The sequence below is a fragment of the Phocoena phocoena genome, chromosome 6 (assembly GCF_963924675.1).
Source record: "Phocoena phocoena chromosome 6, mPhoPho1.1, whole genome shotgun sequence".
In the NCBI taxonomy this organism is placed as follows: Eukaryota; Metazoa; Chordata; class Mammalia; order Artiodactyla; family Phocoenidae; genus Phocoena; species Phocoena phocoena.
Window position 1 is genome coordinate 59,397,391 of NC_089224.1, and position 25,524 is coordinate 59,422,914.

Here is a 25,524-nt window from a genome sequence, read left to right on the forward strand (position 1 = left end):
CTCTTTCTTCAAATAGTTAATAAAGATTCATCCATCAAAAGTCAGCCCCGAGTTTCCATTTCTCACCTAAAATTAGTATTATACCTATCTTACCAACCTTGCAAACCTGTATAATGGTCAAAATGACAGAATGGCAAGGTGCCAATACAAAAGTAAGATCTAATCATTGTTAGAGGAATGATCATTGTTTTTGATTGACATACTTGCTTGGATTAAAGAAACAATATTTAGCCTCAGGGGCATTTATTTCTTAGAATAATCTCAGCAGCTTCCTACTAAAAGAAAAACTGTAAAGGCATTTTACAGTTTGCAAAGAAAATCTTGAGTGACGTGACCAGGGATACAAAATCAGTTTAGAGACAAGACCAGAATTCTAGTCTCCTGATTACTAGCCCAGGTCACTTTTCATCATACTTTACTCAGTTGTCTTTCTCATTCTTTATTATAATCCACAGGCCAAGTGATTCCGACACACACCTGAGTCTGCACACCTAATAGTGGGGTAGTAATCATTGTCTTTATCTTTTATTGTACTTATTTGATGAACAGCTTTATTGAGGTATTATTCACATGCCAAAGAATTCACCAATCTAAATTGTACAATTCAATAGTTTTGAGTATAATCACAGAGTTGTGCAACTATCACCACAATCAATTCTACAATATTTTCATCACCCAGAAAGAACCCCCCTGACAGCCGTCATTCTCTATCTCCCTTCCCCTTAGCCATTGCCAAACACGAATCTACTTTCTGTATGGATTTTCCTATTTAAGCCCTTTCATATAAAGGGAATCATACAACATGTGGCCATTTGTGATCGTCTTCTTTCACTTAGCGGCTTTTCAAGGAGTACTCTCTGTTTTAAAATTATCAGTGTAACAATAGAGATAGTTTAGAACTAAAGGAAAGGCGAAAAAAAAATCATCCATAATCCCATTCTAATACAATCAATATCATACTTTTCTTTCATTTTCTTTCTCCTCGGTAGGTACATTTTCATCTGATTGGAAAACTGATGGAGAGCGACCCCCGCTCCCACCTTCCCGGAGCCCAGACCGAGGGCCAGGCACGGGAGGAAGGAGCGCTCCCGCCCATCCCCGCCGGCGCCTCGTTGACGTCACTGCTTCGAGCCGCAGACCCCCGCCCTCCTGCTCCGTCGCGGTCGCTTTGACAGAACGCGATGGCGGCGTGCGGGTCTGCCGGAGTACCGGCGACCGTGTCGGGAAAGCAAGAGTTTTACCAGCTTCTGAAGAACCTCATCAATCCAAGCTGTATGGTGCGGAGACAAGCAGAGGAAATCTATGAAAATATCCCAGGTCTGTGTAAGACTACATTCCTCTTAGATGCCGTCAGAAATAGAAGAGCAGGTTATGAGGTGAGACAAATGGCTGCCGCCCTGCTACGACGGCTTTTGTCCTCTGGGTTTGAGGAAGTCTATCCAAATCTGCCTTCTGATGTTCAGAGGGACGTCAAGATTGAACTGATACTGGCTGTTAAGTTAGAAACCCATGCTAGTATGAGGAAAAAACTTTGTGATATTTTTGCAGTGCTGGCCAGGAATTTGATAGATGAGGATGGCACTAACCACTGGCCCGAAGGTCTGAAGTTCCTTGTTGATTCAATCTACTCTAAAAATGTGGTTCTGTGGGAAGTTGCACTTCACGTTTTCTGGCACTTTCCTGGGATTTTTGGGACCCAAGATCGGCACGATTTGGATATCATCAAACGGTTGTTGGACCAGTGTATTCAAGATCAAGAACATCCAGCAATCAGGACATTATCTGCTAGAGCTGCAGCTGCATTTGTACTTGCTAATGAGAATAATATTGCTCTTTTCAAAGACTTTGCAGACTTGCTTCCTGGAATCTTACAGGCTGTGAATGATTCATGCTACCAGGATGATGATTCAGTGCTAGAATCCCTTGTTGAGATTGCAGATACTGTACCTAAATATTTGGGTCCTTATTTAGAAGATACTCTTCAATTGAGTCTGAAGTTATGTGGAGACTCTAGACTTAGTAATCTGCAACGCCAGCTGGCTCTTGAAGTAATAGTGACCTTGTCTGAAACTGCAACCCCAATGTTGAAAAAACATACAAATATTATTGCACAGGCAGTTCCTCATATATTGGCAATGATGGTCGATCTACAAGATGATGAGGACTGGGTAAATGCTGATGAAATGGAAGAAGATGATTTTGACAGCAATGCAGTTGCTGCTGAGAGTGCACTAGACAGACTGGCTTGTGGGCTCGGTGGAAAACTTGTTTTACCAATGACTAAGGAGCATATCATGCAGATGCTTCAGAGCCCTGACTGGAAATATCGACATGCTGGATTAATGGCCTTATCTGCTATTGGAGAAGGATGCCATCAGCAAATGGAATCAATTCTAGACGAAACAGTTAACTCTGTTTTGCTTTTTCTTCAGGATCCTCATCCAAGGGTGAGGGCTGCAGCCTGTACTACACTTGGACAGATGGCTACAGATTTTGCACCTAACTTCCAAAAGAAATTCCATGAAATGGTGATTGCAGCTCTGTTGCGTACCATGGAAAATCAAGGTAATCAGCGTGTGCAGTCACATGCAGCTTCTGCGCTTATTATTTTTATTGAAGACTGCCCCAAATCATTGCTAGTTCTATATTTGGATAGTATGGTGAGAAATCTACATTCCATCTTGGTGATTAAACTTCAAGAGTTGATTCGCAATGGAACTAAGTTGGCCTTGGAACAGCTTGTGACAGCCATTGCCTCAGTTGCAGATACAATAGAAGAAAAATTTGTTCCATACTATGATATATTTATGCCCTCACTAAAGCATATTGTTGAGCTTGCTGTTCAAAAGGAACTCAAACTTCTGAAAGGAAAAACTATTGAATGCATTAGCCATGTTGGTCTTGCTGTTGGGAAGGAAAAATTTATGCAAGATGCATCAAATGTGATGCAACTGTTGTTAAAAACACAATCAGACTTAAATAATATGGAAGATGATGACCCTCAGACCTCTTACATCATTTCAGCTTGGGCCAGAATGTGTAAAATTCTTGGAAATGATTTTCAACAGTACCTTCCACTGGTTATTGAGCCTCTTATTAAGACTGCTTCAGCTAAACCTGACGTTGCTCTCTTAGACACACAAGATGTGGAGAATATGAGTGATGATGATGGATGGCAATTTGTAAATCTTGGAGACCAGCAGAGTTTTGGAATTAAGACTTCAGGGCTTGAAGCAAAAGCAACTGCTTGCCAGATGTTGGTTTATTATGCTAAGGAGTTAAGGGAAGGATTCGTGGAATACACAGAACAAGTTGTAAAACTGATGGTTCCTTTACTGAAATTTTATTTCCATGACAATGTTCGAGTGGCAGCAGCAGAGTCCATGCCTTTTCTCCTGGAATGTGCAAGAATTCATGGCCCAGAGTATCTTGCACAGATGTGGCATTTCATATGTGATCCTTTAATCAAGGCTATTGGGACCGAACCTGATACAGATGTACTCTCAGAAATAATGAATTCTTTTGCAAAGTCCATTGAAGTAATGGGAGATGGGTGCCTCAATGATGAACAGTTGGAAGAACTGGGAGAAATACTGAAAGCAAAACTTGAAGGGCACTTTAAAAACCAAGAACTGAGACAGGTTAAAAGACAGGAAGAAAACTATGACCAACAGGTTGAAATGTCCCTGCAAGATGAGGATGAATGTGATGTTTATATTCTGACCAAAGTATCAGATATTTTGCACTCATTATTTAGTACTTACAAGGAAAAGATTTTACCGTGGTTTGAACAGCTGCTCCCATTAATTGTAAATCTAATTTGTTCTAATAGGCCATGGCCAGACAGACAGTGGGGATTGTGCATATTTGATGATATCATAGAACACTGTAGTCCAACCTCATTTAAATATGTAGAATATTTTCGGTGGCCAATGCTACTAAATATGCGAGACAACAACCCTGAAGTCAGGCAAGCTGCTGCTTATGGCCTGGGTGTTATGGCACAGTTTGGTGGAGATGATTATCGTTCTTTATGTTCAGAAGCTGTTCCGCTGCTGGTAAAAGTTATTAAGTGTGCAAATTCCAAAACCAAAAAAAATGTCATTGCTACAGAGAACTGTATCTCAGCAGTAGGCAAGATTTTGAGGTTTAAGCCTAACTGTGTAAATGTAGATGAAGTTCTTCCACACTGGTTGTCATGGCTTCCATTGCATGAGGATAAAGAGGAAGCTATTCAGACTTTGAGTTTTCTCTGTGACTTAATTGAAAGCAACCACCCAGTTGTACTTGGTCCAAATAATTCCAATCTTCCAAAAATAATCAGTGTAATTGCAGAAGGAAAAATGAATGAGACTATTAACTATGAAGATCCTTGTGCCAAACGCCTAGCTAATGTCGTGCGTCAGGTACAGACTTCTGAAGAATTATGGTTGGAATGCATTTCCCAGCTTGATGATGAGCAGCAGGAAGCCTTACAGGAGTTGCTAAATTTTGCCTGAAGCACCTTAATATTACTTGAATATCATCCACCATAAAAGTAACTCCGAACAAGTTTTGTGCGTGGATTCCATTATGATTGAGAGAACTGTTCTCTTCCTGCTAGGCAGTTTATATGCCTTCCCCATGTTTCTCCAGGATTAGTCAGTGTTATAGCCTCTGTTTACCTTGCATGTTTTATCTCTTAAACACAGACCTTGGTGATAACCTGTGCTTCTCTTGTCTTAAAATGTTTGTCACCTTTCCTGTAGTTGATGTGAAGTATATAAATTGTTGCTATTTGTCTGAATTATTGATGCTGGGCAAGCAGTATACTTGGTGTCAAGATGTCATGCTGCCTACCACAAGATGCTAAGAGCTCACAAGATGGGATAGGAGAACTTCCAGGACAAACATCTTTGGAATTGTGGGTGAAGAATATAGTGGCAGGCTTATTCCTCCTTGATAATACTCCTAGTTTTCATAGTAATGGGAGGATGCTGAATTGGAACAGAGATTTGAGATATTACAATGGATGTGGGAAGTTTTCTCCATAATACATATGAACGTTTTAATAATGTCCTCCTGAGACTGAGATATATCCATATTCTAGTTCCCAAAGTGTCCAGCTGAGAGTTAAAACTTTGAAGTCTTAGACCAGTCTCTTTTTTTTCAAGTTATCCAGGACTCTAAGGACCATGGTTACTGAAAAGCGCATCCTGGTACATCTAACATTGGTAGCATGTAACATACTGTAACACAGTGTTTGACAAATAGTAAATAATATTTGTGGGAGTCAATCAGTGTTATGTATTTGAGCAGAATATTGCATTGTGTATGTATGCCATTTTTTCCTGCAAAGCAGTTCAACAAGAAGAGAAGCCCTGATTCAAAGTGGGGCTTAAATAGATTTCTATTTTGGAGAAGTTCTTAATAGATTATGTAGTAGCATTAAAGAGAATTCTATTGTGATCGTGAAAGGGAAGCAAAATTAATTTAATCTTTAAACGAGAAAAAGAAAACAGCTTTGAGAAGTTATTTAGCAGTAGGTATACATTGTAAGAAAACAGTTCTGTAAATCTAGGGTTAATTATATTAATTGCAATGTTGGTCTTTAATGTCAGGCTTTTTGTAGGGTAGAAAAAAAACTTTCTACTCAGCAAGTTATTAATCCAAAATTTAAGAACAAATACATCTGTCAGGATTTCCTGGGGCTATTATGAGTACTGTCTATGTAACATATTTAGTAAATATTTAAGACTTAGTAAGTGCTTAATAAATGGTGGCTGTTATTGCTGTTGGTGTTTTTACTTCTGCTGTGTTCTTTTTTATGGTTTGGAATTCCTTTTACATTAGAATCTCTGTTTCACCTTCTACAAGTTCATGAGCAGGCCATCTAGGCCATTGTGGACAGATATGAAGTTGAGATTTTTAGATAAGCAATTCTTGTACATTCCCTACAATTATTTATTGTTAATGAGAGAAAAAAGAAAAGGACATTAGGTACAGTATAGTCACAATTTTAAGTTTATTTAAGATAAAATTTTAAAGTATAGATGAATAAATAGAAAAACCCCACTACAAAGTATTGATATTACTGTAATAGAGGTTTTCTCTGGATGGTGGGATGGAAAGGCAGTTTTTCTTCTTACTTATCTATAGTCTAAAAGTTCAAGCACCTGATTCTATTTTCATACTAGCTAAGATCTCAGTCAATTTGGCCTCTCCATGACCTATAGCTGACGTTTCTTCTACTCATCTGCACCTCTTTATCTTAATTAGTATCCCTTAATTAAGAAGCCCTTGGTAAACATTTCTAGCAATTCCCTACACTCTCGTACATGAGGAACTGGAAAATCTACCATATGACTTGGAATTAGGCACCTGGAGAATTTTGAACTATGACAGACCTAGATTTGAATTTTGGCAAACTACTTTTTTAACCTAAACAATTCTCCATCTGTGAAATGGCCATAATACGTAGCTCATAGGATTGTGAGAATTAAAGGAGGTAACGAATATAAAGTGCTTAGTGGCACAGCGTTTGATAAATGCAAGCTAATATCCGAGAGTCGTGAAATAGGGTTGGTGGCTAAAGAGAAAGAGGTGATATTTGCTGGGGTGAGATGGGTGCAGATTCTTGGGCTTTGTCAAAGGAAATGAGGGACGTTCAGTCAGACACAGTTTTGGCTGTCAGTCCCTGAAGTCAGACTGGTCTCTGCCTTTGTTCCTGAGCTGAGGTACATCTATGGGCTCTATGGAGAGAGAATGCTGTAAATGCCTAATACACCACAAATGTCTGATGAGGTGAGAGGAGACCGTGAAAACTAGATGATGGGTGTGCTTGGTGGCGGTGGTAGTGTCAATACCCTAAAACCTCAAAAGTGTTCCCACTTAACTTTTACCTAAGGCTGCTGTCTAACTTGACCAAAAAAAAAGCTTTTAAGTTTGAATTTTATCAGTGCTTTAAAAGTCCATATTAACGGGAAGTAAACAATCATAATAGTCAGTATATCCCAATCATTTCATTATACAGCTTTCCCTTTTTTTTTGGCCTTCGCCGCGTGGCATGTGGGAATCTCAGTTTCTCGACCGGGGATGAACCCACGCCACCACCCACCCCCACTGCAGCGGAAGTGCGGAGTCTTCACCACTGGACCGCTAGGGAAGTCCCCACTTGCTTTCTAAAATTTTGATTTTTGTATTCAAGTAATTCCAGGTTTAAAGCAAGAGAGTTCTGTGTAAGGAGAAAAAGTAATATGTGCATCTTTAAAATAGAACGTGAGAAGATAGTAATAACTGCTTTAAGGACCCATTAGTTCCTTTCTCCTCACTTTAAGCAATATGACAACTAATGGAATGATAAGTTCACTTTTTAGACATTCCCTAAACAGTAATTTTAAAATGTGTAGTGAGATTGTAAGGTCATGCTGCACAGCTTAGATTTGAAATATCTGAAGACTGTTTTCAGTCCCAAGGATTTTTAAAAATGAGGTCCCATTCCCTTCCTTTACTCTTAGCAGATGTCAAAAATCGAGAGGGTGGAAATGTTTTTCACTAACGGAAAACATGGGATTAATTTCCAAAACAGGAATTGATGTTAAGACCTGGGAACAGGAGTTTGAGAAATTCAAGTTTCACAAATCATCTCCTTTCCTTTTCCATGTGAACATGTTTCAGTTGGTCGAGTCCTTCAATCTCCTTTCTAGACTTCTCAAAATTCTAGTTTTATATTGAAAAACCGGCAGTCACAGAGGGAGTGTGCAAAGAGAACTTTTTTACAAAAGGATAGGATTTACATTTTATGCCTTCTTACAATTCACTTTCCATCGACGAAGGTTATCTAGCAAGCTCCTTCAGGATTAATTTTAGCTTTTAGCGCTAATAGGGGTCTCACAAAAGAAATATCCTCTTGCAGCACCTGATTTAAAAAACCCTTTCGGCCTCTCTCTCAGGAGGTGGCAAGCAAAGCTGCGCAGGCGCCTTGCTTCCCTCTTCACTCCGCCCCTTACAGTCGTCTACAAGCTGATGACATCATTGGTCCGTGCAACCTACCAGGCCTCAGGGCCTGAAGCTGAGACTAAGTCCTTGCTTTCGCTTAGCGGGGCGGGACGTGAAGTCGGGCTGGTGGTGTTGTACTACGCATGCTCACCGTGGACGGCGACGGTGCCTCTTTCTTTGCGTCTTTCCACAGCTCGCCCCAACCTGGAGGGGGGGGGCCTGAGTGCCCTCCCCCTTCTCTTCCCCCCGCCCAGCAGGGCTTCTAACTGACAGTTGTCGCCGGGCCCCGTCCGCGCGCCACCTCCTCCTGCCCGGGTTCCCCGCAGGTAGAGAGGGGCGGGAGGGGGTGTGAGGGAGAGGAGGAGGAGCCCGAGCCGCGGCTGCCCTGTGCTTCGGCCCCCTCCGGGGAGGCTAGAGGAAACCCCCCCCTTCCCCCTCGCCCCCTCCCAGCCCTCAAGCCGGCCCGGGAGGGGGTGGGGCGCCGAGGCCGCGGAGGCCGAGCCGGGCCTGGCGGGTGAAGAGTAGCCGGGCGGGGCGCGGAGGGGTGAGGCAGGCAAGGGCCGCGCGCGCGCGCCGCCGCCGGGGGGAGGGGGGAGGAGGGCACCTAGGCTCTCCTCTTCTCTCCCCCCTCCTCCGCGCGCCATGTAACCCCGCCCCGCTGGCGGCGAGCTCGAGACCCCCGCGCGCACCGAGCCGAGCCGGCGGCAGAGGAGAGCGAGGCCCGATGCGGCTGGGGCTGCGCGGCGCAGCCGAGCCCTGAGGAAGCGGCCCGCGCTCACGCGTGCCCCGGCGCCTCGAGCGTCCGCTCCACACCGCCCAAGCTGGGCCTGCCGGGGGCATGAGCGTGCCCGGGACGCCGGGGGAGATGGAGCCGGCCGGGGAGGAGGAGCGGCCGCCACCGGCGGCCGAGGAAGAGGACGACGACGAGTTGGTGGCAGCGGCGGCCCCGGCCTCAGGGCCGGCCCGAGGAAGGAGTGCCTCTTCGAGGGAGGACGCGGACGACCAGGAGGAGGAGGGGGCGATGGTGGTCGGGGGCGGTGTCTGCAAGGAGCAGGAGCTGACCTACGAGCTGCAGCAGGGTTACCGCATCCTGGGCGAGTTTCTGCAGGAGAAGCACCGAGGCCTCACCTCCCCCTTCCTGCAGCCCTTGGGGGGCGTTGCCACTGGGGAGGAGGAGGCGGCGGCCGAGGGGCCGCGCAGCGGGGGCCGGGGCAGTCGCGCCCTCCGGCAGCAGCCCGGGTCGGGCATGTGTCTGCTGAAGATGGAGGAGAAGTTCTCCAGCGGCCAATACGGTGGCATCACCGAGTTCGTGGCGGACTTCAGGTTGATGCTGGAGACATGCTACCGCCTGCATGGAGTGGACCACTGGATCTCCAAACAGGGCCAGAAGCTGGAGATGATGCTGGAGCAGAAGTTGGCGCTTCTGTCTCGGTGAGTGAGCCCCGTCCCTGGCGGGACTGACGGGCTGACACAAACACACCCTCGCACGTGTCCGAGGATGGGTTGGGCCAGGGGCCGGGGGGCGTCGCTGATAGGTGCTGAGTCGGTGCTGGAGAACCCCGGGAGGAGGAGCAGCGCTGGGCGGGGGCCCGCAGGGGTGTGGTGGGTGTGGGCTGAGAGAACCCTACGCCCAGACGTGAAGAATCTGAGACGGAAGCCGAGTCGCGAGTACCGAAGAGCAGGTAAAGTTTTTAGAAGTAAAGTGAAATGGTGCCCGTAGGAAGAATTACAGGAGTAGGGAGAGGAAAAGTTTAAGTGGGATGGAAGTTGGACCTGCAACTTTTAGACAGTTTTGGCAAGAAAATTTTAAACGTTTTTGGAATGAAATACCGTTAGAAAATTAATTCTGGCTCGTGTAAAAGGGTGATTTCAGACTGTTAAAATAATAACTTTACTGCTCAAGTCGGCCATCGGAGATTTTATAGCGTGTAATTAAATGGTTAACAATTACTGTGGCGTACTCCTGGTCTTTTTTCTCAACTTCATCTGAGCAGATTGAAGTTTTGCATCAACACAAAATTTTTAATACGTTTCGGTATTGGTATCTATTCTACCAGAAGTCACAGGCAGTTCAGATGGCACGATGCTCTTGGTATACTCCACCCATATATCCAGAGTCAATTATTTTTCTTTCGTAAGAGGAAATAATATAGCACAGGAGTCTACTAAAATACACGTATTAACTTATAATTCTGTAATTGATAATGAGCCAAATTAATTTCTCTATCGGAAATTCTTCAGGAATAGAAAAATAATTGAATGTTGTTGGAAATCGTGGTTGAAGTGAACCAGTTGTTTGACTCTTTACTAGTGGAAGTGAACTTGAACAAGTCACTTTACCTTTTTGGCCTCAGTTTCTTCATCTGTAAAATGGGCATAATGACAGTACCTAATTAATGGGTTGCTGTAGGATTAAATGCATTAATAAATGTAAAGTCGAAAGTGCCAGTCCCATATAGTTAGCCCAAGATAAGTTTTAATCATTATAATACTAGTAGTGGTAGCTGAATAAAATGAATATTCTCATATCTGAAACTGGGAAGTGTACTAGCTTTTATCTAATAGCTCCTGAAAAGTTGTGTTAATTTTTTGGTCCTTGATTATAACTGTAATTTTAAAACAATCTAATCTGTCACTGGCTTCCCATATGCTGTTTTCGAGACTATCAGTGACTTCTTTCACTGAAAACAATGGTTAACGTAGCGCTTGACTCATTAGGGCAGCTGTATTTAAACTAAGGAGCCTCTTCTTGAATCCATTCATAATGTAGGATTATTTGGTAATAGAATAATTCCCAAGTTTGTCTTGTATATTACTTTTAATATTTTATTTAGTGACATTATATTTGTGTAGTGTGTTCGTTACCCTTGTCTCCACAGTGTTTTATAGTTATGACTCACATAAGAAACAGTCCTTTCACACGTCATTATTTTTAAGTAGTAAAATATCTTCCAAATTGGTGTCACAAGATTTTAGATCTGGAAGAAACCATAGAGTTCTAGTCCAAGCATCTAGTTTTACAGATTGGAAACGGGTGTTTAGAATGAGGCTGGAGAATGGCTGCATCAAAGTGCTAAGAAGTTGCTTATAGGTTTGAATAAATTACAGGTGTTTTCAGAAACATTTTGTATGTAGTGTTTCTTAAGCCCTGCAAAAGAGCAGGGAGACTGTTTCTCTTCACATAAAGGTAAATTTCTGAATGCTTTGAATCATTCCTAGTGACTAATGTTCAGAATACTGTATTCCCATATGATCTAATAGAATCCATACTTAGAACTTAAAACATTCTTTTGTTTATAAACATAATAATGTATTTCTGATGTTCTTAGTCCAAGAGAGAGAAAATTCTTGCAGTTTAGGAGCAAAAAGTAATGTGATGGTCTCAAAGAGATAATTAAAAATTTGACTTCCTCAATTTTTTGGTATTTGATGTATACAAACATTTTGTAAATAACAGATTTGACAAACCACACTTGTAGATGCTAGAAAATCATTTCTTTTTCTGTACTAGCCTGCAATCTGAATCATTACTAAATAAATGCTTTGAGTGGGCACAACTTTCAGAAACCCATAGGTTATAACTGTTTTGTATGCAATTAGTAAATATAGATGCTCCAGAACAATATTCTATAGACTGGGCACATGAGTATGATTTTCAGCAAATAGGTGACTCAGATACCTTATTTATAAATAAGTGGTATATGGTATTTTAGTAATGAAAAACAGTCACTTAGATATTATCATTTGTTCTCTTTTGTCTTCTAGTATATGTTTGTAAGATATTGAATTAACCCTTATTTTGAAATTTACTGTAAGGAGAATTTTACAGCTGCTCCATACACTACTGAGCCTTTTAGTGAGCAAGAAATCACATACATTAGATATAGAGGGTGCCACATTATCATTACAGAGCAACCCAATAACATTAGTACCTTGAGCACATTGTATAACTTAAATCTCAGTTTCTTCATCTGTGCTATGAGAGTGTTGATTGTACAAATATGTATCTGCCAGAGTTGGACATTCAGAGCCCTGATATCAAAAGAGAAGTTCCCTACTCTTCAGTGGTGTATAGTTGAGTAGGGAAACAGATGCTTTTCAAAAGATGATGATTCTATAATGGAGTTAAAAGGTATAGAGAAGTTTATACTTGAACTGATTCTTAACGAAGTTGAAGATTGCTTCTGGATTTTTTTTGGAGGGTTTGAGAGGGGCATTCCAGAATGCTGAACTACAGTGAATGCAAGGCATGGAACAGCATAGTGTTTCTGGGTACTACAGGTACTTAGTCTGGCTACAGTATGGTCTCTCCAGGGTAGTGTCTGCTCTCTAGGAGGTATGCAGGATGACCAGTTGGGGAGAGGGAAGAAAATATCACAACTTTAGTATATTCTACTTTTGTTTTATCCTGTTAAAATTTCTAAATATTTTGGTCTGCTTTTTGTGGTGTTATAATGGGACTACATGTGTATGATCTATAAAAGATTTATAATTTGATCATATTTAATATAAGTGATATATAGCAATATGTTTTATATATAATATTTGTGATAGAACTAGGGCTAAGACTTAGCATACTTCGTCTCAGAGTTGTATTTTAGAAGGGATCTCATTCATGTATTTGGGGCAACTGAGAGAAATAACAATTAGCATTAGAAATAGGGAGAAAATCAGCTACTAAGTGGAAATGAATAGAAAATACTTAATAGTTGGGAAGTTATGTCTAATAAGAATTTTTGCCTCTTCTGAATTTTAAATTATATTTTTGAAAGCTTTTAAATTTTAAAATATTTTTGAAAGCTTTAAGAATTTTGCTATGTAGTTTTAAAAGCTTGTAGTTATAGAAGAGGCATCGATGTGCCAGTGACCCCAGTAGTGCTGAACTTGAAATTTTAATTTTGGCCATTGAAAATAATATTTTGGTGAAAATAAGCTTGAATATTATATATCCTTGTTAAAATTACAGTTGATTTCTGAATTAAGTTGTTAAAAAGTGGTACATGTAATGGACTGTTAAAAAAAAGGCTTTCTTAAAATACAGCTAAAGATTATTTAGTTTTGTAATTGCTTTTTAGTTGGGCATGAGCGTACAAAAGCATCATCATGAAGCCTCAAAAATTTAAAAATAGAGGTTTCCAAATACAAGCAGTAATTGAAATACAAATGGATTTTGTACACTGATTTTAATCTCCTCTTCAGTTAAATTTGAAATTTGTTGACGTGTTTATTCTCAATTAAGATCAAAATCCAGAAAGTAATTGGGAATTTTAACAAGGTACTTCTTACTCCCTAGTAGTCCAACTCCCCCATCCCCACTGGATTCTGTAATTCTGTCTTTTTAATGTAAATCTAAAAATTGGGGCCCTTTGGTAATAGAATCTGGATTTGCTTCTTGTGCAGAACTATAGAATGTTAGAGCTTGATACTCCACGTAGTTCTATTTATTATAGTTGCCATTCTTCAAAAAGCAAAAAGTGCTATTTAAGAAGGTTCAGAAAATGTTTTAAGTGCAGTGATGAAAGGATGAAGGATTTCAACTAACAAGACATTTATTGAGCACCTGCTTTGTTCTATGACTTAAGGGACAATTCCTGGCCCAAGAAGTTTAAAAAAGGGTACATACACAGTTATGGTAAAATGTAAAATGTGTTAAAACTGATTTTCAAACTTGTTCCATTGTCAGAACACCTGGAAGTCATGGGACTGCTTTCAGAATATCCTGAAATATTGATATATTTAGTTGTATGATTTTTTGCTAGGGGATACAAAAGGCTTAAAACAAATTATGGAAGGAAACCCTTAATTGACGAGATTCTATCTAGTACCTAAGGTTTTTCTCCCTACGAACAAGGAGAACATAATCACTTTTGGATTTTTGATGGTATAGCTTGATTTCGATGCAGTCAAAAATCTGTGTCTAACTTGGCCCTCCGTAGGCTGTCTGTATACTTGGTTCCTCCCTATCTGGGGTTCTGCATCCGCGGATTCAACCAGCTGAGGATCCTGTAGTGCTATAGTATTTACTATTGAAAAAGATCCGCGTATAAGTGGACTCACGCAGTTAAAACTCCTGTTGTTCAGGGATCAGCTGTATATTCTAAGCGTGCATACTCTGAGGACTACTGTGATAAGCTTTATTATAGAGTGTTAGGAGAGTGCAGAGGAGGGATCAACTACTCTGGGGAGGTGGGGAAGTTGGCATTGAAAAATATTTTATTAGATTTTATTCTAGAGGTAATAATTTTGGAAGGTGAGTAGACTATTGATAGGTGACGTTGAGGAGTTCATTAAACAATTATTTGACCTATGCTATGATAAGTAGTATGTAAAGCCCTGTAGTTACAATGATAGACATGACTTTATCCCTTACTTCAAGGTGGTAGGTAAACAATTACATGTATGGAAGCAGGAGAGTACAGTGTATTCCAGAGGAATAGTTTATACCCAGTGGTTGGTTAGAGTGTAGGATGATGAGGTACTGTCATGGCAGATAAGTCTAGAAAGGTAAGCTGGGACTAATTATGGAGGACCTTGTTTGCTTGCTAAGGAATTTAGAATGTAGACAGTGTAGATTCATCACGGGTTTTAGCTAAGGGAGTGACATGATTTTACTAGTATTTTGAGGTTTGAAGGCTGAAATGGAAGGAGAGAGAATGGAGAAAGGAAACCAATTAAAAGGCTCTGGAGTTAATACCATCAAGAGGTAATAAGCAGTAGAAACAAATAATAAATAAGGATGCAAGAGAAGTAAATTCAGCAAGTAGAAGTGGTATAATGGCAAGCTATTGGATGTGGGTGTGATGGAGAGGATGAGGGCCAAAATAAATTTGAGCCCAGGTGATGGTGATGCCGAGGGAATGTGAGAGGAGCATGCATTTGAAGATGTGCAACTCAGAATAATTAGAAGGTGGAATATGGAGCTCAGCAGAGTGACTAGAACTAGACTAGAGGTGTTTAATGAGGAATTAACCTGCAGAAGGATGATGGTTGAAGAAATGGGAGGGAATGAGATTGCCCAGGACAGAGTCTAGTAAAAAAAACAAGGGGACCAAAGGCAGAACTTTGTTTAAGGATTGACTTATCTTAAATTTGGAAAGATTAGAAAAATATGATTGAAGTGTGTATAATGTGTATTAAAAACTGAAATACTTAATTGAGAAGAGGCAGTTAAAGAAGCTGAAAAGAGTTTATTCTGGAATAAATAAAAGGTGTTAGTTGGAATATAGTAAACTTACAGACTTTAGTATTTTAGGAGATTTTGTTCCATTTGAAAATAATAATTTGGAAATGATTTAGATCTAATACAGTAAAAATGCCCTAATAGATTGTAGTGTGTTTTGCCTTAAAGTTCGTTTCTCATTGTATTTGTGCCCTTGTATTTATTTTTATTTCTAAGAAAAAAATTAGAGCAGGGAAAAGAAACCATGTTTTTGGAGAGAAGATTAGGTCCTTTTCATATTTGTGTTTTAGTTTTCAATTCCTCTCTAGGCTCTCTCCACAGGATTAGAGAACAAATAATAGCTGTTTTCATTTCCAAGGAACTTCGATAATAATATGAATCTTTAAAATATATATTAAATTACTTGAAGTCGTTGTTCTTTTTTTTTTTTTTTTTTTAATGGGAAACACTAATAAACCCCAGTGGTAGTATTATATATAACCAAGCCCTTTGTTATATCATCTTCCACCCGGGACCCGTGAGTGTTACAAAATTAATCGTGCTTAGAAGTCAGGATACGGGCTTCCCTGGTGGCGCAGTGGTTGAGAGTCCGCCTGCCGATGCAGGGAACATGGGTTCGTGCCCCGGTCCGGGAAGATCCCACATGCCGCAGAGCGGCTGGGCCCGTGAGCCATGGCTGCTGAGCCTGCGCGTCCGGAGCCTGCGCTCCGCAACGGGAGAGGCCACAACAGTGAGACGCCCGAGTACCGCAAAAAAAAAAGTCAGGATATTAAGCATATACACTTTGCAAAAAGACTTAGGAAGACCAATGAAGTATTAATAGTGGTTATTGCTAAGTAGAAAGATCCTGGGTATTTTTCATTTTCTTCTTGTAATTTTCTGTTATGTCCTAGATTTTCTATAATAAGCATATTACTTTTATAGTTAATAAAAGATTTTATTTAAAGGCAATTAGTATTTACAACTTTGAATAAAAATTGGGTTAAAAATATGTATCATCAAAGTTTTAAGGCAGTACAGTCATGTTAAATGTTGTAACTGGGTGGTACAGCTGTGGATGATTAATTTTCCCTTCCACTTTCTACTTTTTTTCTACAATGACCATGTGTTACTGTTGTTATTTTTTATAATACCATTCAAAACTTAAAATCTACAGATTCTGTAAGTGCAGTTTTATAGGGTTGGAATAGCTAGTGCTAAGAACTCACCCCAAACTTTCATATTTAAAGCTTTTGAGTAGAGCCATCTGAATGTACCTTCAGACAAAAATAACTCTCTGATAGTTTCTTTTATATCTCTTCAAATGTTAGTACATCTGGGGATTTAGACCTTTTCATTTCTGTCTAGGCATCCCTCTAAAAGATAAAAAAAAAAAAAGATGAGAATACAGATTGAGATAAACCAGTTTAAGGTAAAACTATTTACCTCTTGCTATACTTTGTAAGTACTACTTTACTAATATTGCTCTTTTGTGGGAGTTTAAGCCTTCTAAATTAGAATCAGTGAAAAAACATTGCCAAGATATAATGCAGAAAGTGTTTGAGTTGCTATTTAGCAGACGAAGTGTTTTGTGGATCTTCTATTTCCAAAAGATAGCCCCCTTTCTCTTTCAGATACATCTCATCTGCTAGATACCATTTCTTCAAATGGTAACATCCCAGTTTATAATAACTACAGTTTGGGTTTGCAAAAGCTTTAAAGGTAAACAGTTTTGTTCCAGTTTTACAATCTATACTAGCCTAGTACATTGACTTTTATGATAATGGTGTGCATCCTCAGCTTTTTGAAGTTGAGATCAGAAAGAAAACCTCTCTTACAAAATGTGCATGCAGGTAGAATACTGGATTTTCCCTGTGGCATTTCATGCTTTATGTCTTTAAACTGCTTTTCAATTTCGATAGTAGATTGCCTATCAAATACAGTAAAGGATACAGTAAAGGATATATTGCTAAATATACAATTCCTGGTGAATTCAGGGTCTATTCTCATGTTTGTTCTAAAAATAAGAACAAATCCATTTCATTTTGTGCTGAGAAGAGAAATCATCTCAAAAACTTATTACATAGAAACGTTTTCCCTTAGAAATAGTTATAGATTGTTTCCATGTTAGCCCACAAGCCCAATTTTTAACATACGAATTACTAAAATTGGAAGATAAAAATATTAGAATATAAACAGTAAACAAAATTGAAAACATTTTTTTCTTTTTAATTTTTAATTTATTTTTTTTTGGCTGCATTGGGTCTTCGTTGCTGTGCGCAGACTTTCTGGTAGGGGTGAGTGGGGGCTACCCTTTGTTGTGGGGCATGCGGGCTTCAGTAGTTGTGGCACACGGGCTCAGTAGTTGTGGCTTGTGGGCTCTAGAGCACAGGCTCAGTAGTTGGGGTGCACGGGCTTAGTTTCTCTGCGGCATGTGGGATCTTCCTGGGCCAGGGCTTGAACCCGTGTCCCCTGCATTGGCAGGCAGATTCTTAACCACTGTGCCACCGGGAAGCCCCTGAAAACATTTTATATCTCTCTTGAATACTTGTGCTTGAGGAAAAGCAGGTTTAAATTTGGCTCTCTTCTCACAGATAAACTAGTTTCCTGGTTCCCTCCTTTCTTCTGTTGTTGCTGCCTTATCTGCAAGGCTTTCCCTCTGTCTTAACCTTCTTTGTTTTCTTTCATAGCATTTATTTCAACCTCACATACAATATGATTTATATATCTTTTTCTTCTCTTTAACTAGAAGATAAAATCTATGAGGGCAGGGACTTTTTCTGCTTGGTTTGTTGCTGTTTGACTTCTATAAATGTTGATTTAGAATTAAGTGGTTATAAGGTCTTCAGGTCATTTTCAAAAGTGTTTGGGGCTTGTCTCTCAAAAGGTGTTTCCCAGATCACCAGTGTAAGAATTGTGTTAAAGGCAGATTCCTTGATCCCAGAATAGCATATTTAAATCTGTTAACTCAGAATCTCAGGGTGGGGATTAGGAAGCTACACTTTTAATAAACTCCATAAATGATTTTTATGTACAATAAAGTTCTAGGAGTGATACTTCAGGATATAGTAACACTGTTTCATGATTGATTTCCCATCAGAATTAAAATTTTTTCTCTCATTGGAGTATTTTTTTATCACTGCTTTTATACTTGTCAACATTTATTAGCTTTGTATTTTGGGTTATAGAATGAAGGGAAGGTAGGAGAGAATTAAGAAGCAGATTCATATATTCTTGTCTTCATGTGGAATACAGCTTAGAAGTAAGTGGTGACAAGTGAGGGATAGTGTTGGGGGAGGGGTGAGGAGGCATGCTACTAAAGAATGGAAAGACCTTGGAAGTCATGTGTTTGTCATAGACTATTACACAGAGCAATCTCTATTTTAATTTAGAATTATGTTAAAGTATTCTATGAGAAATCCCTGTTACATAGGGCTAATGTGTTAAATAGTACCAAAATTTTAAAAAGCCTTAAGTTAAAGACCTAAGACTATTCCCGTCGCTTTTATTCATTTAAACCTATTTGTATGATCTTATATCATATATCAGCTGTGGATAATAATGCTATTCTTTGTGTTTCTCATTTGATTTGGGGGAGCAATGAAAGGAGATCCAAGGTTAGCTCTCATAGCATTGCTCTGCACTATATCAGGCAGAGTAATGTACTAATTGACCTCATAGTCTTTTGGTTGATTTTTAAATTTTGTGTTTCTCTTTTATAGTTCAGTATGAGTTCAAGCCTTTATAAAGTTTAAAGTTTTTAATTAGAGTTCTAAAACATCCCCTACTCCATACAGTATGCCAAAGTGTGTGTGGGAGTATGCGCAGGTGCCTACATTTTAGTTCTTCTAGGGAGAGGGTACAGAACTTTATTAGGTCAGCAGAGGAGCACAGAGCCAAAAAAAGCTTAAGAACCATAGTTTTAAACCACAGAATTAACAAACATCCAATAAATTATGATGATGTTTGGTTAGAGAAAATTCCAGTTAATTGAAGGAAAAATTAGGCCTTTAACAGAAATAACAGAATTTGAATAGTACCTGAAGATAAATATTCTTATGTTATGCCTGTGTTTATTCTATGAGGTGTTCAAAGAGACTTTATTAAGTAATAGTTTTGCTCTGCATTAAATTAAGAGGAAAAATGTCCTGGAAATAGCTCCCTTGGTATTCTAGAACTCTGAAAGAATTAATATATGGCTTACTGTACTGAAGATGTCTTAACTTTGTGAGTAAAGTGAGTTTAATTCTGGTTTTGCCAGTGACACTTGTGTTGAACTAGACATTGGCTTTCTCTAGAATTTCATTTACAGTCATTGGCTGTTAACTTCATCAAATTCAGAGCAATTTCAAAACATCTGGAGTGCCTTCTTGTCTACTTGTCTGTTTCTTTTTTCTATGTCTAGTGAAATCCTAATTATTTTCTGAGGCTCAGCTTAGATTTTACTTCCTCTATGAAGCCTGATACAGAATTAATTGCTTTTTTCACTGTATTCCGTGATTCTTTGTTTTGCATTTGGTTATAGCACTTAAAAAATTTATGGTAGTGATGTGTCTGTCTATCTGTATTATGATGGTAGTTGTTTGGTAATTCTTGAACTAATGAAATAAATGAGCTAATAAAAATCAAATAAATATTCGGTTATATCAAGTCAGAATTGCTGCTTGTTTTTAAAAGACTCAGCAGTCATCTCCTCAGGAAAACTTTGCACATTTCTTCCCCCCTCTTCTTTTCAGCTTGGTTATATTCTTCTGTTCTTAACCCACTTTTTGTATTCGTATGATTTGTATTGAAGTTTTTGAATACCATGATATTGAAGTTATCTGTTTGCCTCACCAAAGTTTAAGATTTTCTTACGCATTTCTGTGTTTCTAGAAATAAGCTCTTCAAGTGCAGAGAAACTCAGTATGTATTAATTGGGTTGAATTCAGATACCATATCCTCTCTTAAGGGATGGGTACAGTATTTAAAAGCATAATAGAAGGTAGTGTATGGTTAATGTAGTAAGACAGGTACTGTTCCTTATATTAAACATATATTTACAGTGCTTATTATTTGATAGGCAGTGTAGAGGTATTCGAGATGAAAACGGAAAGACAGGAGTTGATAAACTAAGTTGATGTAGAGGTCATTCCAGGCAACAAGAATAGCATATTCAAAAGTGCAAAGGCAAAAAAGTCACTGTATATAGCTAGGGAATGGTCAGTAGTTTAGTTTGGCTAGAGTGCTAGTTATATATAGAAAAGTAATGACAGCTGTGAGTGGAAGGACCAGCTTATGGAGCCAGATCATAGAGGGCCTAATATGCTGTGCTATTAAAGAATATGATATTCCATTTTAGTGATTTATTAAATTTCAAGCTTTCAAGCTAGAGAGTTACAAGGAACACATAGATGAGATGAATTAGAAGAGAAAACTAACGTCAATTTGATTTTTCCCATCCCTTAATTTTCACCTTTCTTAATTTTAATTTTTTATTTTGCTTCTCTTAGCAGATTATATAGAAATGTATCTGAAAAGATATGTTTTTTTAAAATTAGTCATCCATTTTATACACATCAGTGTATACCTGTCAATCCCAATCTCCCAATTCAACACACCCCCACCCCCCGCCACTTTCCCCCCTTGGTGTCAATACGTTTGTTCTCTATTTCTGTGTCTCAATTTCAGCCCTGCAAACCAGTTCATCTGTACCATTTTTCTAGGTTCCACATATATGCGTTAATATATGATATTTGTTCTTTGCTTTCTGACTTACTTCACTCTATATGACAGTCTCTAGGTCCATCCACATCTCTACAAATGACCCAATTTCGTTCCTTTTTATGGCTGAGTAATATTCCATTGTATATATGTACCACATCTTCTTTATCCATTCGTCTGTCGAAGGGCATTTAGGTCTTAGGTCTTAGGTCTTCCATGACCTGGCTATTGTAAATAGTGCTGCAGTGAACACTGGGGTGCATGTGTCTTTTTGAATTTTGGTTTTCTCTGGGTATATGCCCAGTAGTGGGATTGCTGGGGCATATGGTAATTCTATTTCTGGTTTTTAAGGAACCTCCATACTGTTTTCCATAGTGGCTGTATCAACTTACATTCCCACCAACAGTGCAAGAGGGTTCCCTTTTCTCCACACCCTCTCCAGCATTTGTTGTTTGTAGATTTTCTGATGATGCCCGTTCTAACTGGTGTGAGGTGATACCTCACTGTAGTTTTGATTTGCATTTCTCTAATAATTAGTGATGTTGAGCAGCCCTTCATGTGCTTCTTGGCCATCTGTATGTCTTCTTTGGAGAACTGTCTATTTAGGTCTTCTGCCCATTTTTGGATTGGTTTGTTTATTTTGTTAATATTGAGCTGCATGAGCTGTTTATATATTTTGGAGATTAATCCTTTGTCCGTTGATTCGTTTGCAAATATTTTCTCCCATTCTGATGGGTGTCTTTTTGTCTTGTTTATGGTTTCCTTTGCTGTGCAAAAACTTTTAAGTTTCATTAGGTCACGTTTATTTTTGTTTTTATTTCCATTACTCTAGGAGGTGGATTAAAAAAGATCTTGCTGTGGTTTATGTCAAAGAGTGTTCTTCCTATGTTTTCCTCTAAGAGTTTTATAGTGTCTGGTCTTACATTTAGGTCTGTAATCCATTTTGAGTTTATTTTTGTGTGTGGTGTTAGGGAGTGTTCTAATTTCATTCTTTTACATGTAGCGGTCCAGTTTTCCCATCACCACTTATTGAAGAGACTGTCTTTTCTCCATTGTATATCCTTGCCTTCTTTGTCATAGATTAGTTGACCATTGGCGTGTGGGTTTATCTCTGGGCTTTCTATCCTGTTCCATTGATCTATATTTCTGTTTTTGTGCCAGTACCATATTGTCTTGATTACTATAGCTTTGTAGTATAGTCTGAAGTCAGGGAGTCTGATTCCTCCAGCTCCGCTTTTTTCCCTCAAGACTGCTTTGGCTATTCGGGGTCTTTTGTGTCTCCATACAAATTTTAAGATTTTTTGTTCTAGTTCTGTGAAAAATGCCATTGGTAATTTGATAGGGATTACCATGAATCTGTAGATTGCTTTGGGTAGTAGAGTCATTTTCACAATATTGATTCTTCCAATCCAAGAACATGGTATATCTCTCCATCTGTTGGTATCATCTTTAATTTCTTTCATCAGTGTCTTATAGTTTTCTGCATACAGGTCTTTTGTCTCCCTAGGTAGGTTTATTCCTAGGTATTTTATTCTTTTTGTTGCAATGGTAAATGGCAGTGTTTCCTTAATTTCTCCTTTATATTTTTCATCATTAGTATATAGGAATGCAAGAGATTTCTGTGCATTAATTTTGTATTCTGCTACTTTACCATATTCATTGATTAGGTCTAGTAGTTTTCTGGTAGCATCTTTAGGATTCTCTATGTATAGTATCATGTCATCTGGAAACAGTGACCGTTTTACTTCTTTTCCAATTTGGATTCCTTTTATTTCTTTTTCTTCTCTGATCGCCGTGGCTAGGACTTCCAAAACCATGTTGAATGATAGTGGTGAGAGTGGACATCCTTGTCTTGTTCCTGATCTTAGAGGAAATGCTTTCAGTTTTTCAACACTGAGAATGATGTTTGCTGTGGGTTTGTCGTATATGACCTTTATTATGTTGAGGTTGGTTCCCTCTATGCCCACTTTCTGTAGAGTTTTTATCATAAATGGGTGTTGAATTTTGCCAAAAGCTTTCTCTGCATCTATTGAGATGATCATATGGGTTTTCTTCTTAAATTTGTTAATATGGTGTATCACATTGATTTGCGTATATTGAAGAATCCTCGCATCCCTGGGATAAATCCCACTTGATCATGGTGTATGATCCTTTTAATGTGTTGCTGGATTCTGTTTGCTAGTATTTTGTTGAGGATTTTTGCATCTATATTCATCAGTGATATTGGTCTGTAATTTTCTTTTTTTGTAGTACCTTTGTCTGGTTTTGGTATAAGGGTGATGGTAGCCTCATAGAATGAGTTTGGGAGTGTTCCTTCCTCTGCAATTTTTGGAAGAGTTTGAGAAAGATGGTTGTTAGCTCTTGTCTAAATGTTTGATAGAATTCACCTGTGAAGCCATCTGGTCCTGGACTTCTGTTTTTTGGAAGATTTTTTAATCACAGTTTCAATTTCATTACTTGTGATTGGTCTGTTCATATTTTCTATTTCTTCCTGGTTCAGTCTTGGAAGGTTATACCTTTCTAAGAATTTGTCCATTTCTTCCAGGTTGTCCATTTTATTGGCATAGAGTTGCTTATAGTAGTCTCTTAGGATGCTTTGTATTTGCAGTGTCTTTGTAACTTCTCCTTTTTCATTTCTAATCTTATTCACTTGAGTCTTCTCCCTGTTTTTCTTGATGAGTCTGGCTAATGGTTTATCAATTTTGTTTATCTTCTCAAAGAACCAGCTATTAGTTTTATTGATCTTGAAAAGCTAGGAAGAAGAGACAGACAGTATTTTCTTTTGCCAAATAATTTAGATAATACACTAGATTTAAATATGTAAATAAATAATTTAAGTTGGACTTAGTTTTGTTTCTTTAATTGGATAATTTCAGTCTTCTTACAGTTCTCAGAGGAAAAAAATTACGTTAAATACAGAATTTTACCAATTTAAGGTACTATATCTTCCAAGTTATTTTCTACAACTTTGTTTACCAGTAACCAAAAAAATGAATAGGACAAATATAATTAATAAATTGCAAATACATATTGATAATATCAGCTGGTTGTGCTTAATTTGACAGCTTGGTTTTTATAGACCCAAACCTGTATTTTTTTTTTTTTATAAATTTATTTATTTATTTATTGGCTGAGTTGGGTCTTCGTTTCTGTGCGAGGGCTTTCTCTAGTTGCGGTGAGCGGGGGCCACTCTTCATCACAGTGCGCGGGCCTCTCACCGTCGTGGCCTCTCTTGTTGTGGAGCACAGGCTCCAGATGCGCAGGCTCAGTAGTTGTGGCACGCAGGCTCAGTAGTTGTGGCTCACGGGCCCAGTTGCTCCGCAGCATGTGAGATCTTCCCAGACCAGGGCTCGAACCCGTGTTCCCTGCATTGGCAGGCAGATTCTCAACCACTGCGCCACCAGGGAAGCCCCCAAACCTGTATTTTTAACAGATAGATACTTATAAGAACATCATCTTAAAATAAATATCATAACATGCTAAATAAAAGATGGTAGAAACATTTTAATATATTAAATATGACATTATTTCATGGTGATCCACAGAACCATTTATATCCTCCAGTTTATCTGAATCCCTGATTATGATACAATTGCCAGTACATTAGTAAGTTCCTCTACTTACTAATTCCATGGTAGGGAATTTGGTTGGTAGTGAAATTGAAATCAAGTCTTTTTTTTAAGTTTTATGGCAAGTGTGTAAATGATAAGATAACTGAGATCTATTTTAATTTTTTATTAGCAGTTTAAGTCCTTTTTTACTAAGAGTTAACATTTATTCATTTCTTTCTATATGCTAAATACTCTGCTAAGCATTCTATTCAGTACATGCTCTTTGAAGAAGATTTAAAAAAAATAGGAATATGTCAAAAAATAAAAATCACCTCTCCCATCAGATATCACTTGTTAGCCTTCTTTATCTCATCTGTATACATATGTATCATTTACTTTCATATACACACACAAATTCAATACAAAATTCGGATTTTCCACTTATAGTTTATATATTTTGCCACATATTCTGCTTATCACTTACTAGATTTGATTTTACTTGTTACTTGATTGTTGTGTGTGAATATTGTTACATGGAAAACTATACACGAACGGGATAGCAACGGTAGGACCCTGTAATGATGGTTTTGTTTTTTTTTTTTTGTTTGACCCTGTAGTTTTTTCTTGTAAGAAATTTATTTTTTGCTATGTGGATTAGCTATCTGGTGCTTTGTTTGGCTACCAACAACAAAAAAAATGACAAGACTTTTTACAAAAAATTTGCCTAACTCATTAAGAAATAGGTTGAAGCCATCAGTCATGGCATGATGAATTTGTGAGATTTATAGTAAGAATATACCTTAAAACTATTTAAAAATGTTTCCAGTCACACACATTAGTTCCTAATGTTTTCGTTACTTTATAACTATCCTTTTCAACAGTACTTATGATTAAGTTGCCAATTTAGAACAGGGAGTAGAGATAGCCTGTTTTGGCTGCCTTATTAAATGCTATCATATGTTACTCTGTTTGAAAGGCTTTATCTGTATTAACTTATTTAATCCCCACAACTCTTGAAGTAATTAATGATTTACATAACCTGTTTTACAAATGAAGAAATGAGACACAGAAAAATTAATTTGCCCAAACAAATTAGTGGCAGAAGCTGGATTTGAATCCAGACTGTTTGGCTCC

The 25,524-nt window shown here is 38.6% G+C and overlaps 2 protein-coding genes across 4 annotated transcripts in view; both read left to right on the forward strand.

The window, feature by feature from the left end:
• Positions 1 to 1,178: 1,178 nt before the first annotated feature.
• On the forward strand, positions 1,179 to 5,771 carry RANBP6 (RAN binding protein 6). 3 transcript variants are annotated; one of them, XM_065879146.1, is made up of 2 exons: positions 1,180 to 1,317; positions 2,433 to 5,771. In XM_065879146.1, the coding sequence occupies exons 1-2, from the start codon at positions 1,182 to 1,184 to the stop codon at positions 2,501 to 2,503; spliced, it is 207 nt and encodes a 68-aa protein (XP_065735218.1). In that variant the 5' UTR covers positions 1,180 to 1,181; the 3' UTR covers positions 2,504 to 5,771. The 3 variants fall into 3 exon arrangements, with proteins under 3 accessions (XP_065735216.1, XP_065735218.1, XP_065735217.1); XM_065879145.1 differs by having other exon boundaries at positions 1,182 to 1,376; positions 2,433 to 4,499; XM_065879144.1 differs by having other exon boundaries at positions 1,179 to 4,499.
• A 3,044-nt stretch (positions 5,772 to 8,815) lies between these two features.
• The window catches only part of BRD10 (bromodomain containing 10), a 103,879-nt gene continuing 87,170 nt past the window's right edge, over positions 8,816 to 25,524 (forward strand). Inside the window, exon 1 of the mRNA XM_065879660.1 lies at positions 8,816 to 9,408. Within this exon, the coding sequence (XP_065735732.1) occupies positions 8,816 to 9,408 (593 nt within the window). The remainder of the gene's footprint in view (positions 9,409 to 25,524) is intronic.